Here is a 17,320-nt window from a genome sequence, read left to right as displayed (position 1 = left end):
TGGATTTGAATACCGGAAAATATTAACGCTAGTGTGAAAGTAGCCTTATGAAAATCAGTTGTGCTATTCTAGAGAAGAAAATGAGGGCTTCAGTACACTGAGGGACATGGCCAGCAATGGAAGATGAGGAACTGAGCTGCACTGAATCCCTCTTTTTTCTTGGGAATACTACAGCTGATTTTCATAAGACAGGTATCATTTTAATTAAACGAACTAGGCGGTATGCCTGTTTTCATTTGATTGATCCTGTTGACAGGTGCTATTTAAGTCTATGTACACCTTGGAGGACATTTTTTTTTTATCATTGCATTCTACAAATTTTAGGCAAAAAATTACTTATTTAATTTATTAAAAATACTCAACAGTTTTTCCTCTACAGCTTTCACTTTCACTAGATCTACAGACTTTTGCTCTGTGCCTCTCACTAAATCCCTCAGGGAGCTGCTCTGACTACTCGAAGTGTAGCCCTTATCTCAGAACTCAGGACAGCTAGAGATGGCCTTGCGGTTCGCCTGACGGTCGTTTCGCGGCGAACTTTGCACGTTTGCGATTTACCGAACATGCGAACATATGGCGATATTCGCGCCCGCCATATTCTTTTACATTGTGAAGAACTTTGACCCATGACACATCCATCAGGTGGTACAGGACAGCCAATTGAGACGTTTCAGCACATGGACATACCCCCTACCTTATAAATAAACCTGATCTGGATGCCATTTTACATTCAGTCTTTTGCCAGGGTAGGGAGAGGTTGCTGTGTGGAGCAGGGACAGGCTGTTAGGGACACGAAACACTAGCTAATAGGTCCACAAAAGTCCTTTTAAGGACTGGTATAGGTGTGCTATCGAGAGGTGTGACATACTGAGGGGTGTAATATACTTATAATATACTTTCTAACATAGAAAGTATATTATAGTGCAATTGTATTGTGCAACAGTTGTGCACGGTTCTGCTGCGATACTGCAGCCACACAGAGTGCCAAATGCTATTGGAACAAAACATTTCTACTGGTTTAATTTACCAGTTGCCCCCCCAAAAAAGTGATTAAAGCAGGGGTGTTAAATACCAATAATATACTTCTATATAGTGCATTTGGGTAGTGCAGCATTTGTTTGCAGTTTTGCTGCTACACAGAGTGACAAACACTATTGGAACAAATAATTTATACTGGTGCGATTTACCAGTTGCCCTCCAAAAAAAACAGATTGAAGCTGGGGTGTTATATACCAATAATATACTTTCTATATAGTGCATTTAGTAGTGCAGCATTTGTTTGCAGTTTTCCTGCATTATTGCAGCTACAGATAGTGATAAACGCCATTGGAACAAATAATTTCTACTAGTGTGATATACCAGTTGCCCCCCAAAAAAACTGATTGAAGCAGGGGTGTTATATACCAATGATATACTTTCTATATAGTGCAGTTGGGTGGTGCAGCATTTGTTTGCGGTTTAGCTGCGTTACCTCAGCTACAGATAGTGACAAACGCCATTGGAACAAATAATTTCTACTGGTGTGATATTACAGTTGCTCCCCCCAAAAAGTAAAAAAAAAGTGGGCTACAGTAAAATTGCTATTCAGTGACCGCATAAAGTACCTCAAGCCACATAATCACAATTTATGTTATGTTAGGTGAATGCCTAATTTTTAAGGCCCGTACTCCTGTGACCTAAAATAAAAAATTTCTAGGTTGTCACCATTGAAAATGGAACAAAGGTGTTCCGAAACGCATCTGGTGGGAAATTCGATAATAGCAATATTTAGTGTTCACCCGATGGCTCTTATTTACATTAATCAGTGACGACCTCACTCATGGCAATCTGAGCCCGGCGGTCCTAAGAATATACAGCGCATGCACTTTGGAAACAGCGCTCAACCACAGAAGGAAAGGGACAAAAATAAACATCCCGCGCCTGAGACGCCAGCACAGCCCTGCAACTCCAAGAGCAACTGCTGTGACGTACAGCAAGGAGGGTGAGATGTGCTTTCTAGCACTGATGCTGTCATACACCTTGTTTCATCATTTGGAAGCCTAATAACTGACTATAATCAAGTGGGTATAAGTCATCACATTGTGGTACACTGATTAACCGTTACTGACCTTGCTGTGACTAAGGACGTATAGTTGGAGCCATGAGGATGGATATATAATAATTTTAGAATTTTTAAAATATTACATTATATTGCAGGAACCGTATAAGTGAGGGCTCCACATACAGCTACTTATAGGGACCAGGACTGTATACAAACTTTTATATTTGTGATAATTTGCTTTATGCAATTTTTTAAATAATTTTTTGTATTATGCGCATGAGATTACCTTATATAAAATATTTTAATAAATACTCCAGCCACTTTGAGCCAGTTTTTGGTGTACGGTATGTTATATTGATTACAATTACAAATTTACCTCAACATAGAATAAAAAAAATTTGGGGATCTTTTCGAGTGAACTTACATTAGTCATTTGCATTGTTGGAGTAAATGTTTTTATATTTAAAATAACTGATATAATAAGGGTCAATAAGCATATGGCATTTGTTTTACTAAGTTTCATTTTGTTAGTTTTTTGGGTAAATTTAGTTAAATTTTAGTGTTGAGCAAGCATGTCTCTTCTACTAAGACCTACACAGTAGAAGTCTATATAGTGTAGTGGTTAAAGTTCTGGGCTGTGAGGCGGAAGCTGTGAGTTCAAATCCCATCACAAACTTTTTCAGAAATAGAGGTTAAATTAGATTTATATATTTTATATATTTTTTAGCAATTGTAAAAAATGTATGGCACAAAATAAATGTGTAATTACAAAAAAAAGTTTATATACAATACAGACCAAAAGTTTGGACACACCTTCTCATTCAAAGAGTTTTCTTAATTTTCATGACTATGAAGGCATCAAAACTATGAATTAACACATGTGGAATTATATACATAACATACAAGTGTGAAACAACTGAAAATATGTCATATTCTAGGTTCTTCAAAGTAGCCACCTTTTGCTTTGATTACTGCTTTTCACACTCTTGGCATTCTCTTGATGAGCTTCAAGAGGTAGTCCCCTGAAATGGTCTTCCAACAGTCTTGAAGGAGTTCCCAGAGATGCTTAGCACTTGTTGGCCCTTTTGCCTTCACTCTGCGGTCCAGCTCACCCCAAACCATCTCGATTGGGTTCAGGTCCGGTGACTGTGGAGGCCAGGTCATCTGGCGCAGCACCCCATCACTCTCCTTCATGGTCAAATAGCCCTTACTTTCAAAGTTTTCCCAATTTTTCGGATGACTGACTGACCTTCATTTCTTAAAGTAATGATGGCCACTCATTTTTCTTTACTTAGCTGCTTTTTTCTTGCCATAATACAAATTCTAACAGTCTATTCAGTAGGACTATCAGCTGTGTATCCACCTGACTTCTCCTCAACGCAACTGATGGTCCCAACCCCATTTTTAAGGCAAGAAATCCCACTTATTAAACCTAACAGGGCACACCTGTGAAGTGAAAACCATTTCAAGGGACTACCTCTTGAAGCTCATTAAGAGAATGCCAAGAGTGTGCAAAACAGTAATCAAAGCAAAAGGTGGCTACTTTGAAGAACCTAGAATATGACATATTCTCAGTTGTTTCACACTTGTTTGTTATGTATATAATTCCACATGTGTTAATTCATAGTTTTGATGCCTTCAGTGTGAATCTACAATTTTCATAGTCATGAAAATAAAGAAAACTCTTTGAATGAGAAGGTGTGTCCAAACTTTTGGTCTGTACTGTATATATATATAAAATTGTATTTTTCGCCCTATAAGACGCACCTAAGTTTCTGAGGAAGAAAATAAGAAAAAAAATATTTTGAACCAAAAGTTGTGCTTTTAGTGGGTTTTGAACTAATGGTGGTCTGTGGATGACACTATTATGGGGGATCTGTGGATGACACTGTTATGGAGGGGATCTGTGAATGATGCACTGTTATGGGGGATCTATGGATGACACATTTCTGGGCGATCTGTGGATGACACTGTTATGGGGGGATCTGTGGATGACACTGCTATGGGGGGATCAGTGGTTGACACATATATAGTATCTTATAACATCCCCCCACAACACTGTCCCTGTGTAAATAGTGACCCCTCAATACAGGGGGTGGAGGCCAGAAACTTGTGTTTGTATCGCGATGGGGCCCGGTGCAGTCACTGTTCTCTATTACACCGGGCCCCGTTCACAATAGTATTCATTAAGTGAAGTCATGAGTAAAGCTTTGTTAAGGTATAGCAATCCTCTGCAGCAGTATCGCACGTAGTACTCACTATGAAACTCCCGTAGCAGGCAGGGCGGCCTGCAGTGTAATGTCACTCACTCAGTCACGCGCCTGCTCCGACCTGCTTCATTCATAAAGTGGGAGGAGCATGCGCATGAGAAAGTAAGTCACCGGCCAGCCTGCCTGCTACGGGAATTTCATAGTGAGTACTACGTGCGCTACTGCTGCAGAGGATTGCTATACTTTAACAAAGCCTTACCCATGACTTCACTTAATGAATACTGCTGTGAGCAGGGCCCGTTGTAATAGAGAACAGTGACTGCACCGGGCCCCGCTGCGATTCCAACACAAGTTGCCTGCCTCCAGCCCCTCTTCCCTCCCCGCTGATACATGGTGATGTATCAGTGTTGGCAAAGAAAAAATGGCAGCATTCGCCCCATAAGACGCACTGCCAGTTCCCCCCACTTTTGGAGGAAATATATATATATATTTGTGGTCAAGGCTCCGGGAGGAGTACTGGACGAAGGTGAGTGAACCAATTACTATTATACCTAAAATTGGCTAGTGGTGTGCCTTTAGCCATGTACGTGGGTAAGCCAAGAAAAGGGGGCAAAACATGAATTTAGGCAAATTTATTGAGTAATTAATTACAAGACCAAGTTTGAAAAAGCTTTGGCGATCTCGACTTGCGGATGTGGTATGTAGCGAGAAAAACACGATGATCGCCACCACCCCATTTTACGGATTATATGGGCTGGGACGCCGTGTTTGGATGCCGTGGATGCGGCCCCGATCCGGAAGGAGTGCCCGGATATGGTGGTGGCGTGGAACCCTAGACTTGAAGCTAGAGAGCGGACGTGTTTGATGAACTGTGCAGAAGTGAGTGAGAGCACGGGAAATGGCAGCAGGGGACTGTCTGGTGTTCTATCACCAAGTATGGTGAGCAGTTTGTTTAACACTGCCACTGGGCACCAGGGGTTAAAGGTTTTGAAATATTCGATCTGAACCGGCGGGCCGACCTGGGAGGTTTTCGAGGTGGGTAGGAGGAAAATGAAGTGATCAAGTCTATGGTGGAGCTGGCTTATTGCTGGACCTAGATGCTGAGCTGAGGTGCAGCAGAACTCCCCTGGTCTGAGGAACCCATAAAAGCTGAGGTAGAGGGCGGCCTTAAGGATCAAGCTTTTAAATGGCCCGAAAGGATTACCATCTAGGGCGGCAGAAATTTTTTGAAATAATTCCCCTGTGACTGGCTGTCTGGAGGGAGTGGACAGTGAGGAGAGCTTCTGAATACCTCTTAAGACAGCCTTGACAGCCTGGGAAGAAAAAAAGGAGATGTGACTGGGATGTTTGATCATGTAGTGATGCTGGATGCCTGCTAGATAGAGTCTGATGGTGTTATGAGACAACCTGAGCTCTTTATGGCAGTATGCCAAGAAAGCCAAGACTAACGAGACCTTGTCCTTGTCCCCCCTAGGATGAAGACATGAAAATCGTTTAAAGGTGTTCCACCCGGTTTGGTAGTTCCTAGCTGAATTGGCCGAGAGTGACTTGCGGATGAGACCGTGGGCTGTGGAAATGTATCTATCTAATCCATGATCAGGGCTTCAAAACCTGGAGGGTTGACTCCGACTCTCCGAGTTCCTGGCATGACCTGAAAAAATAAATTGAAATTTAAACGTGAAAGGGCATCGGCTGCGATGTTCTTCTTACCCTGCACGTGCCTACAGATGATGTGAAAATTGAACTGCAAGGAAAACCAGGTGAGTCTGCGAACTAGACGCATGACCTTGGGGGAACTGGACCTACCTCTGGTGAGGATGTCGACTACCGCTTGATTATCTGTCATGAAACATACTGGCATGTTTTTCCATGACTGACCCCAGACCTGAGCAGCTGCTACGATGGGGTATACCTCAAGAAGGGGAGAAGATTTGGCAGCCTCCTGGTCTGAAGAGATTTGCGAGGGCCAAGGACCGGCGAACCACTGATCCCCGCAAATGGCTCCAAACCCGAGGGATGCGGCGGCATCAGAAAACACTATTGGGGAGGTGTCATTCCATTGAGGAACGAAAAGTGAGATGCCATTCCAACTGGACAAGAAGAATGACCACATGGCCAGGTCTGCCAATGCATTGTGATCTAAATGGACGAGGGAATGCTGATCTGAGGCCGTTGGTAGGAGTCTGAGTAGTCCGGAGATGAACGATCTGCCCTGCAGCATGATCCTGGCGGCAAAGTTGAAAGACCCCAACAAAGATTGGAGTTCAAGCTTTGACACTGTTCGAGTACCCACAAACCTGGCTACTGATTCCTTGAGCCTGGTTAATTTCCTTGAGCCTGGTTGGAAGTCTGGCCTCCATTTTGATGGTATCTAGGGTGATACCTAAGAAGGTGATTACCTTGGAAGGTCCCTCTACCTTTGAAGGGGCTACTGGGACGTTCAATCTGCTGAACAGGCTGAGTAGGCTATCCAACCTATCTGGGACGTGATTTGCGTGCTCAATGAGCAGGAAATCGTCCAAATAGTGGATTACCCTCGGACAATGGGGCATGATTGACTAGGATCCAATGAAGCGCTTGGGCGAACTGATCAAAGAGCCAGGGGCTGCTCTTTGATCCGAACATCAAGCGGGTGGCGAAATAATACAGTTCTCTCCATTTGATGCCATAAAACTTCCACAGGTGTGGTTGGATTGGTAGCAGCTTGAAGGCATCTGAGATGTCTGCCTTTGACAACCAAGCCCCTGCTCCGACCTGTAGGATCAGCTGTATGGCTTTGTCCAATGAAGAGTACTGCATGGAGTACTCTTCTGACGGGACCAGAGAGTTTAGACTAGGGGTTCTGGATGCATGAGGAGCAGACAAGTCATAAATTAATCTCTTTTTATTTGAAGACTTTTTGGATACTAGGCCTATGGGGCTAACACGGTGAACGTGAAAGGGAGATTCTGGAAACGGACCAATCATGAAACCTTTCTGAAATTCTACATTCAACAGGTTGTCAACTGACACAGGGTCTGCCAAAGAAGATAGGAGGTTAGGGCATTCCCAAGTGACCCGTGGAAGGGTGACTAGCCCAGTGTAAAAGCCCTCGGTGAAACCATGTATAAGGAACTGGACAAAATCAGGGTCATGATGGTCTTGGAGAAGGGAGAGTAATAGATCAATGTTGATGTCGGTTAGTCAGAAGCGCTTGGCAGTTCGCTGGGAACAGGAGGACTGGGGGTGGGCCCTGAAACAAATGGAGCAAATATGTAGTGCTTTGCATTTATCGTAACTACAAAAGCCTAGATTAAAATTATTACAAATTAGGTTTTTGCCTAGGAAGGTGATGGGACGTCCGAGTTTGTCCGTGAATGGGTTGGATTTTGGTGCTCCGGTGTTGGTGGTCAGCCTTGGAAGGGGGGGCAGTGATGTGGGGGCATCAGTCGGAGGAATGGAGGACTGACTGGCAGTTGGAACATGGTGGGGCTTTTTGCCCGGCAAAATGCCTGCAGAAGAGCTCCATGTCAAGGACGGCCCAATTTGTGACGTGCTGGTACTGGAGAAAGGCCGCTGCTGCCTTTGCCGAAAACGACTGGTGGTAGTCGTAAAAAGAAAAACCGCCGTATTTGTAACCTAGCTCTGTGGTCCTGTACATGTAAATGTCTAATTCTTCCCTCCTGTGGGGATGTGCGGAGCACACAATATCCCGGTATAGACTAAAGGTTAGCATGAATTCAGGGATAGTGAGTTTTCTATTGAGGCGGGCGTCCTTTGATTTGAGCGCGACCAATACATCACCACAGGCAATCGTCTTATTCTCAACTGTGTCATGGGTGGAAATAAGGATAGCAGCTAGATTGATGTCTTTCCCTGCCAATATATCTCGCCTGATATTTTCTGGTACAAAGAAAGCGGGGGCGATGTTGGGAATGCTGAGACCCGTACCTGGGGAGGAGGAACGGGAAGTGGAAGGACCAGCTTCGGGCTCTGGGGGAGGAGGAGACGTGGTATCCTTGTTTTCGATGGCCTGAAGCCTGGTATCAATATCGGAAATTGATGATGAAAGATTATTGATGGTGGCATGTAGTTGGGTCAGGGATAACTGGATGGTGGACATGGACACCTGCTCATCGGGGCCCCTGGGTGGTTCAGGAAAGAGCAACCGATATAGCTCAGCTTTTCGCGCTGAAGCAGAGTGGCGGATCCCCCTTTTTTTGAGTTCGGAAATTAACTTGGGGATAGTCCAATTTCTGTATGATGCGCGGCTGGCTGGTTCGGAGATTGCTGACTCTGGAATTTACATTGACTCTTCTATGTCGGAGACGTGAGACATGGTACCGCTGTGAGTGTGGGCACACCGTTTGAGCCGGACCCTGTTGGGAGGACCTGAAGTGAAGTGACAAACCCCCATGTTTTTAACCTTACCTGAAGCCAAGGATAGATTAGAACGGATCTTTTAGAGGATTGACTGCCAGTAGTTGAAACAGCCTGGATATGGCCACAATGAGGATGAAACTTCTCAAACCCCGGGAACCTGAGATTTGTAAGTAAGGAAGAAAGCTTAACTGGTACCTGTGTGAAAGGATGCGCCCAGAACATTCTGATAGGGAGACTTACGTATGGACGGAGTGTGACGGTTAGGGAGAGATGAAAACCTGAACGAAGAGAAAAAGAAACGACAACCTGAGCGTGTCAGGCAATCCACGAAAAATGTTTAAACCGTGCTGGATGATGGGGCTTGGAGAACAGGGATGCAGCCTGGAGGTTGGCGCTGAGAAGCAAGATGAGGTGAACGTGATGGCGAGACAAGAGAACCCTGTGCAATAGGTGACGTGATGGGTGGAAAGAAGACATAACTAAAGTTTGGCATGACTTTAGTGGATCAGGCGGAAAAACATAGACTGGACCAAGGGACAGGTGGACGAGACGACGTAACCTGGACGTATCAGGTGAGGACATGACATGACCTGAGCGTATCAGGCAGTGGACCACAAGACGACCCGAATGTATCAGGCGAACAGAAAACACAGACGACCCGAGCATATCGGGCAGAGGAACACGGTACGACCTGACGAATATCAGGCGAAGGGAATGACATGACCTGAACGTATCAGGTGAAACAAATGTGTCCTGAGCGTATCAGGTAGAAGACAGACATGACCTGAACGTATCAGGTGACTTGGAAGTGTCGGGCCCTGCGACATGACCGTGGCCCGGGACGCACCAGATGACGAAAACCCCACTGGATGCAAGCGCTGGACTGAAATGTGGCAGGCAGTGGGGCCACGTGACCAACGGAGAGCAACAAAACCTGAGCGTAATAGGCAATAGAAACGACATTAACTGAGCGTGACAGGTAATAGAAATGACATGACTTGAGCATGAAACAGGTACAGAAGCAACGTGACCTGAGCGTACCAGGCAGTAGAAATAACAAGACTTGAGCGTGATAGGCAAAATAGAGAAAGACATGACCCGGGCGCAGCCAGGCAATAGAAGGTGACAGCCCTGAGCATGGCGGGCAAGTAGAACAAAAACATGACTGGCGTGACAGGCAGTAGAGAATGACATGAGAACAGTAGAAGAACGACTAGACTGAGCGTGACAGGACAGTGAAAAGAGACAGGACCTGGGTGACGTGACTTGAGCGGAATAGTCAAACGGAACGTGACATGACTTGGGCGTGACGGCCAACAAACAGCAACATGACCTGAACGTATCAGGCAACAGGACACAAAGAGGACCTGAACGTATCAGGCAACAGGACACAAAGAGGACCTGAACATATCGGGCAACAGGACACAAAGAGGACCTGAACGTATCAGGCAGCAGGACACGAAAGACCTGGGTATGGCGGATGACAGAAAAAACTAACATGGGGTAGACGGGTAGACAGTGCTAGTGTGAACGAGCAATGGAATTGCGATAGAGACTGTTGCTGAGGAAAATACCCACATGCTGAATGAGTGCTGCGTGAACCTGGAACCACGTAAGCTAAAGATGAGAAGGGGAGAAAAAAATTTTTTTTCTTTTTTTTTTAAATCCGAAGTCTGCTTGCAACCTGTGACCGTGAAAGTGCTGCTTGATGAGATGCAGCATGATAATGGCCGATGGGAGGGAGCCTCCACTGAGCCAGACCCGCGGATGAATGGGACTAGGACCTGGGGGAGGTAGCCCAGTGGGGAAGAGGAAACCGGGGGTCGGTCATAGATGCTGCAACTCATAAAACTTGGTGAGGTGCATGATTGAGGAAGACAGCGCGGAAGCTGGGACCTAGCCGCAGCACCATAGGGCAAGAGGGAGTGGAACCTGGGGAGGCCGCTGCGCCAAGAAAGTTGTGCCCAGAAGCAGGGATTTTGCGGGGCGCCCGACTGGCAGCGGCTGCCCGTGATCCCAGGAAGGGGCGCTTGACTTACCAAAGCAGGGCCAACAGGTCGGTGCGTACTGCTGTTGCTCTGCTCGTGCCAGAGGAGCCAGAACCGGAAGTCGCAGAAGGATGACGTCACTGCACTGCGATGCCGACGTGCCTGGTGAGTCCGCGCTGGGAAGAAATACCCTATGCCCCTCCCACAAAAGCAGGCTGGGACCCAGCCTGCTGTATATATACATACACATATTGGAAATGTGCTCTTCCTCCAGACTGACCAGTGAGGAGCACAATCCCAGAGATGTGGGGAGGTCAGGTCCTTAGGCTTTTGAGGATATTACCAATCTTGCTTATCAGGGTAAGGCTGAGGAGGAATTTTCAATATTGTAGAACAGCACAAATCCTCCATGTGCAATTTGTCAACAGTAGGAAGTAGATACATTTCAGACCAAGCAAACTGTAGGGGGTATAATGTGCAGAGGGTTTGAGTGGTGAGAAGGCATACATGGTCATAAACATAAGATCATGTCTCTATACACTTACAAGTCTCTTTTCTCCCATTACAGTTGGACATCTCTTAGTATCTATATCTCTGTGGTATCTGTTTCAATTGCACTACGATAAACCTGATTCTGTCTTTTAGAAAGAGTATGAAACTAGAAGCATGAAGAGAATAAGAATTCTCGCACTGTTGTGGTTTATCACACTACAGGTTGGGTTATTTTAATAAACTGTCTTATAATCAATCGTAGCTCACAAACATAAACCCCAACATACTATATTTAAGGTACTCAGTCTGCTAAACCATGTCTGATCCTCCTGACTGTCTCCCAAACAGTTTTGGCAACAGTCCCGACCATCTTGTCCCTTATGTATTAACACTGTCCTACCACAATATGAATATTCCAAGGAATGCACAACAGCAAAAAACATGTTTAGTGCGATGTATAAGATGACTTATGCTACTGACTATATCTCCAAACACAGTGTGTGGGAATTTATTATGCCCTACACTCCAGAATTCTGGCTTCAAAAAGTCACAAAATATGGCTTTACAACATTCTGGCCATGGTTAGCCATGCTAATTAATTTCACTCCAAATTTATCACTGTTTATTAGGGGAAACCTTTCAATCAGTGTGTGGTGGTCGGGCGAGCCCACAACTCATGGACATCAATGTCTCCTGGCCTACGGAATTATGCAAGCGTTGTAACTAGAGATGAGCGAACACCTGGATGTTCGGGTTCGAGAAGTTCGGCCGAACTTCCCGGAAATGTTCGGGTTCGGGATCCGAACCTGAACCGAACTTCGTCCCGAACCCCATTGAAGTCAATGGGGACCCGAACTTTTGGGCACTAAAAAGGCTGTAAAACAGCCCAGGAAAGAGCTAGAGGGCTGCAAAAGGCAGCAACATGTAGGTAAATCCACTGCAAACAAATGTGGATAGGGAAATGAATTAAAATTAAAATAAAAAAAATAAAAATGACCCAATATCAATTGGACAGAGGTCCCATAGCAGAGAATCTGGCTTCACCTCAGCAGAGAATCAGTCTCTTCATGCCATAGCAAAGAATCTGGCTTCATGTCAGCACAGAATCAGTCTCTTCATGCCATAGCAGAGAATCTGGCTTCATGTCAGCACAGAATCAGTCTTCATGTCATAGCAGAGAATCAGGCTTCACGTCACCCACCACTGGAACAGGCCACTGTCACACATTTAGGCCCAGGCACCCAGGCAGAGGAGAGAGGTCCCGTAACAGAGAATCTGGCCTTATGTCAGCGCAGAATCAGTCTTCATGTCATAGCAGAGAATCAGGCTTCACGTCACCCACCACTGGAACAGGCCACTGTCACACATTTAGGCCCAGGCACCCAGGCAGAGGAGAGAGGTCCCGTAACAGAGAATCTGGCCTTATGTCAGCACAGAATCTGTCTTCATGTCATAGCAGAGAATCAGGCTTCACGTCACCCACCACTGGAACAGGCCACTGTCACACATTTAGGCCCAGGCACCCAGGCAGAGGAGAGAGGTCCCGTAACAGAGAATCTGGCCTTATGTCAGCGCAGAATCTGTCTTCATTTCATAGCAGAGAATCAGGCTTCACGTCACCCACCACTGGAACAGGCCACTGTCACACATTTAGGCCCAGGCACCCAGGCAGAGGAGAGAGGTCCCGTAACAGAGAATCTGGCCTTATGTCAGCGCAGAATCAGTCTTCATGTCATAGCAGAGAATCAGGCTTCACGTCACCCACCACTGGAACAGGCCACTGTCACACATTTAGGCCCAGGCACCCAGGCAGAGGAGAGAGGTCCCGTAACAGAGAATCTGGCCTTATGTCAGCGCAGAATCAGTCTTCATGTCATAGCAAAAAATCAGGCTTCACGTCACCCACCACTGGAACAGGCCACTGTCACACATTTAGGCCCCGGCACCCAGAAAAAGGAGAGCGGTCCCGTAACAGAGAATCTGGCCTTATGTCAGCGCAGAATCTGTCTTCATGTCATAGCAGAGAATCAGGCTTCACGTCACCCACCACTGGAACAGGCCACTGTCACACATTTAGGCCCAGGCAGAGGAGAGAGGTCCCGTAACAGAGAATCTGGCCTTATGTCAGCACAGAATCTGTCTTCATGTCATAGCAGAGAATCAGGCTTCACGTCACCCACCACTGGAACAGGCCACTGTCACACATTTAGGCCCCGGCACCCAGACAGAGGAGAGCGGTCCCGTAACAGAGAATCTGGCCTTATGTCAGCGCAGAATCTGTCTTCATGTGATAGCAGAGAATCAGGCTTCACATCACCCACCACTAGAACAGGCCACTGTCACATATTTAGGCCCAGGCACCCAGGCAGAGGAGAGAGGTCGCGTAACAGAGAATCTGGCTTCATGTCAGCACAGAATAAGTCTTCATGTCATAGCAGAGAATCAGGCTTCACGTCACCCACCACTGGAACAGGCCACTGTCACACATTTAGGCCCCGGCACCCAGATAGAGGAGAGCGGTCCCATAACAGAGAATCTGGCCTTATGTCAGCGCAGAATCTGTCTTCATGTGATAGCAGAGAATCAGGCTTCACATCACCCACCACTAGAACAGGCCACTGTCACATATTTAGGCCCAGGCACCCAGGCAGAGGAGAGAGGTCGCGTAACAGAGAATCTGGCTTCATGTCAGCACAGAATAAGTCTTTATGTCATAGCAGAGAATCAGGCTTCACGTCACCCACCACTGGAACAGGCCACTGTCACACATTTAGGCCCCGGCACCCAGATAGAGGAGAGCGGTCCCATAACAGAGAATCTGGCCTTATGTCAGCGCAGAATCTGTCTTCATGTCATAGCAGAGAATCAGGCTTCACGTCACCCACCACTGGAACAGGCCACTGTCACACATTTAGGCCCCGGCACCCAGACAGAGGAGAGCGGTCCCGTAACAGAGAATCTGGCCTTATGTCAGCGCAGAATCTGTCTTCATGTGATAGCAGAGAATCAGGCTTCACATCACCCACCACTAGAACAGGCCACTGTCACATATTTAGGCCCAGGCACCCAGGCAGAGGAGAGAGGTCGCGTAACAGAGAATCTGGCTTCATGTCAGCACAGAATAAGTCTTCATGTCATAGCAGAGAATCAGGCTTCACGTCACCCACCACTGGAACAGGCCACTGTCACACATTTAGGCCCCGGCACCCAGATAGAGGAGAGCGGTCCCATAACAGAGAATCTGGCCTTATGTCAGCGCAGAATCTGTCTTCATGTCATAGCAGAGAATCAGGCTTCACGTCACCCACCACTGGAACAGGCCACTGTCACATATTTAGGCCCAGGCACCCAGGCAGAGGAGAGAGGTCGCGTAACAGAGAATCTGGCTTCATGTCAGCACAGAATAAGTCTTCATGTCATAGCAGAGAATCAGGCTTCACGTCACCCACCACTGGAACAGGCCACTGTCACACATTTAGGCCCCGGCACCCAGACAGAGGAGAGGTTCATTCAACTTTGGGTTGCCCCGCAATATAATGGTAAAATGAAATTAAAAATAGTATTGAATGAGGAAGTGCCCTGGAGTAGAATAATATATTGTTAAGGGGAGGTAGTTAATATCTAATCTGCACAAGGGATGGACAGGTCCTGTGGGATCCATGCCTGGTTCATTTTTATGAACGTCAGCTTGTCCACATTGGCTGTAGACAGGCGGCTGCGTTTGTCTGTAATGACGCCCCCTGCCGTGCTGAATACACGTTCAGACAAAACGCTGGCCGCCGGGCAGGCCAGCACCTCCAAGGCATAAAAGGCTAGCTCTGGCCACGTGGACAATTTGGAGACCCAGAAGTTGAATGGGGCCGAACCATCAGTCAGTACGTGGAGGGGTGTGCACAGGTACTGTTCCACCATGTTAGTGAAATGTTGCCTCCAGCTAACACGTTCCGTATCAGGTGGTGGTGCAGTTAGCTGTGGCGTGTTGACAAAACTTTTCCACATCTCTGCCATGCTAACCCTGCCCTCAGAGGAGCTGGCCGTGACACAGCTGCGTTGGCGACCTCTTGCTCCTCCTCTGCCTTCGCCTTGGGCTTCCACTGGTTCCCCCGTGACATTTGGGAATGCTCTCAGTAGCGCGTCTACCAACGTGCGCTTGTACTCGCGCATCTTCCTATCACGCTCCAGTGTAGGAAGTAAGGTGGGCACATTGTCTTTGTACCGTGGATCCAGCAGGGTGGCAACCCAGTAGTCCGCACACGTTAAAATGTGGGCAACTCTGCTGTCGTTGCGCAGGCACTGCAGCATGTAGTCGCTCATGTGTGCCAGGCTGCCCAGAGGTAAGGACAAGCTGTCCTCTGTGGGAGGCGTATCGTCATCGTCCTGTGTTTCCCCCCAGCCACGCACCAGTGATGGGCCCGAGCTGCTTTGGGTGCCACCCCGCTGTGAACATGCTTCATCCTCATCCTCCTCCACCTCCTCCTCATCCTCGTCCTCCTCGTCCTCCAGTAGTGGGCCCTGTCTGGCCACATTTGTACCTGGCCTCTGGTGTTGCAAAAAACCTCCCTCTGAGTCACTTCGAAGAGACTGGCCTGAAAGTGCTAAAAATGACCCCTCTTCCTCGTCTTCCTCCTGGGCCACCTCCTCTTCCATCATCGCCCTAAGTGTTTTCTCAAGGAGACATAGAAGTGGTATTGTAACGCTGATAACGGTGTCATCGCCACTGGCCATGTTGGTGGAGTACTCGAAACAACGCAACAGGGCACACAGGTCTCGCATGGAGGCCCAGTCATTGGTGGTGAAGTGTGTCTGATACACAGTGCGACTGACCCGTGCGTGCTGCAGCTGAAACTCCACTATGGCCTGCTGCTGCTCACACAGTCTGTCCAGCATATGCAAGGTGGAGTTCCACCTGGTGGGTACGTCGCATATGAGGCGGTGAGCGGGAAGGCCGAAGTTACGCTGTAGCGCAGACAGGCGAGCAGCGGCAGGGTGTGAACGCCGGAAGCGCGAACAGACGGCCCGCACTTTATGCAGCAGCTCTGACATGTCGGGGTAGTTGCGAATGAACTTCTGCACCACCAAATTCAGCACATGCGCCAGGCAAGGGATGTGCGTCAAACCGGCTAGTCCCAGAGCTGCAACGAGATTTCGCCCATTATCGCACACCACCAGGCCGGGCTTGAGGCTCACCGGCAGCAACCACTCGTCGGTCTGTTGTTCTATACCCCGCCACAACTCCTGTGCGGTGTGGGGCCTGTCCCCCAAACATATGAGTTTCAGAATGGCCTGCTGACGTTTACCCCGGGCTGTGCTGAAGTTGGTGGTGAAGGTGTGTGGCTGACTGGATGAGCAGGTGGAAGAAGAGGAGGAGGAAGCTGAGTAGGAGGAGGAGGAGACAGGAGGCAAAGAATGTTGCCCTGCGATCCTTGGCGGCGGAAGGACGTGCGCCAAACAGCTCACCGCCTGGGGCCCAGCCGCCACTACATTTACCCAGTGTGCAGTTAGGGAGATATAGCGTCCCTGGCCGTGCTTACTGGTCCACGTATCTGTGGTTAGGTGGACCTTGCCACAGATGGCGTTGCGCAGTGCACACTTGATTTTATCGGACACTTGTTTGTGCAGGGAAGGCACGGCTCTCTTGGAGATGTAGTGGCGGCTGGGAACGACATACTGTGGGACAGCAAGTGACATGAGCTGTTTGAAGCTATGTGTGTCCACCAGCTTAAATGACAGCATTTTATAGGCCAGTAGTTTAGAAATGCTGGCATTCAGGGCCAGGGATCGAGGGTGGCTAGGTGGGAATTTACGCTTTCTCTCAAATGTTTGTGAGATGGAGAGCTGAACGCTGCCGTGTGACATGGTTGAGATGCTTGGTGACGCAGGTGGTGGTGTTGGTGGTACATCCCATGTTTTCTGGGCGGCAGGTGCCAACGTTCCTCCAGAGGCAGAGGAAGAGGCCGAGGCGGCGGCAGCAGCAGCAGAAGAGGCTGAGGCGGCGGCAGCAGCAGAAGAGGCCGAGGCGGCAGCAGCAGAAGAGGTAGCAGGGGGAGCCTGAGTGACTTCCTTGTTTTTAAGGTGTTTACTCCACTGCAGTTCATGCTTTGCATGCAGGTGCCTGGTCATGCAGGTTGTGCTAAGGTTCAGAACGTTAATGCCTCGCTTCAGGCTCTGATGGCACAGCGTGCAAACCACTCGGGTCTTGTCGTCAGCACATTGTTTGAAGAAGTGCCATG

The 17,320-nt window shown here is 47.8% G+C and overlaps 1 protein-coding gene across 1 annotated transcript in view; it reads left to right on the top strand.

Moving 5' to 3' along the window:
- The window catches only part of LOC120999036 (kyphoscoliosis peptidase-like), a 69,859-nt gene extending 62,757 nt beyond the window's left edge, over positions 1-7,102 (top strand). The window contains exon 9 of the mRNA XM_040429913.1: positions 6,931-7,102. Coding sequence (XP_040285847.1) covers positions 6,931-7,102 — 172 coding nt within the window. The remainder of the gene's footprint in view (positions 1-6,930) is intronic.
- Positions 7,103-17,320: the final 10,218 nt, after the last annotated feature.

The sequence above is a fragment of the Bufo bufo genome, chromosome 4, assembly GCF_905171765.1.
Source record: "Bufo bufo chromosome 4, aBufBuf1.1, whole genome shotgun sequence".
Taxonomy (NCBI): Eukaryota; Metazoa; Chordata; class Amphibia; order Anura; family Bufonidae; genus Bufo; species Bufo bufo.
Note: the sequence above shows the minus strand (reverse complement) of the source record. Positions and strands in the feature narration are given on the sequence as shown.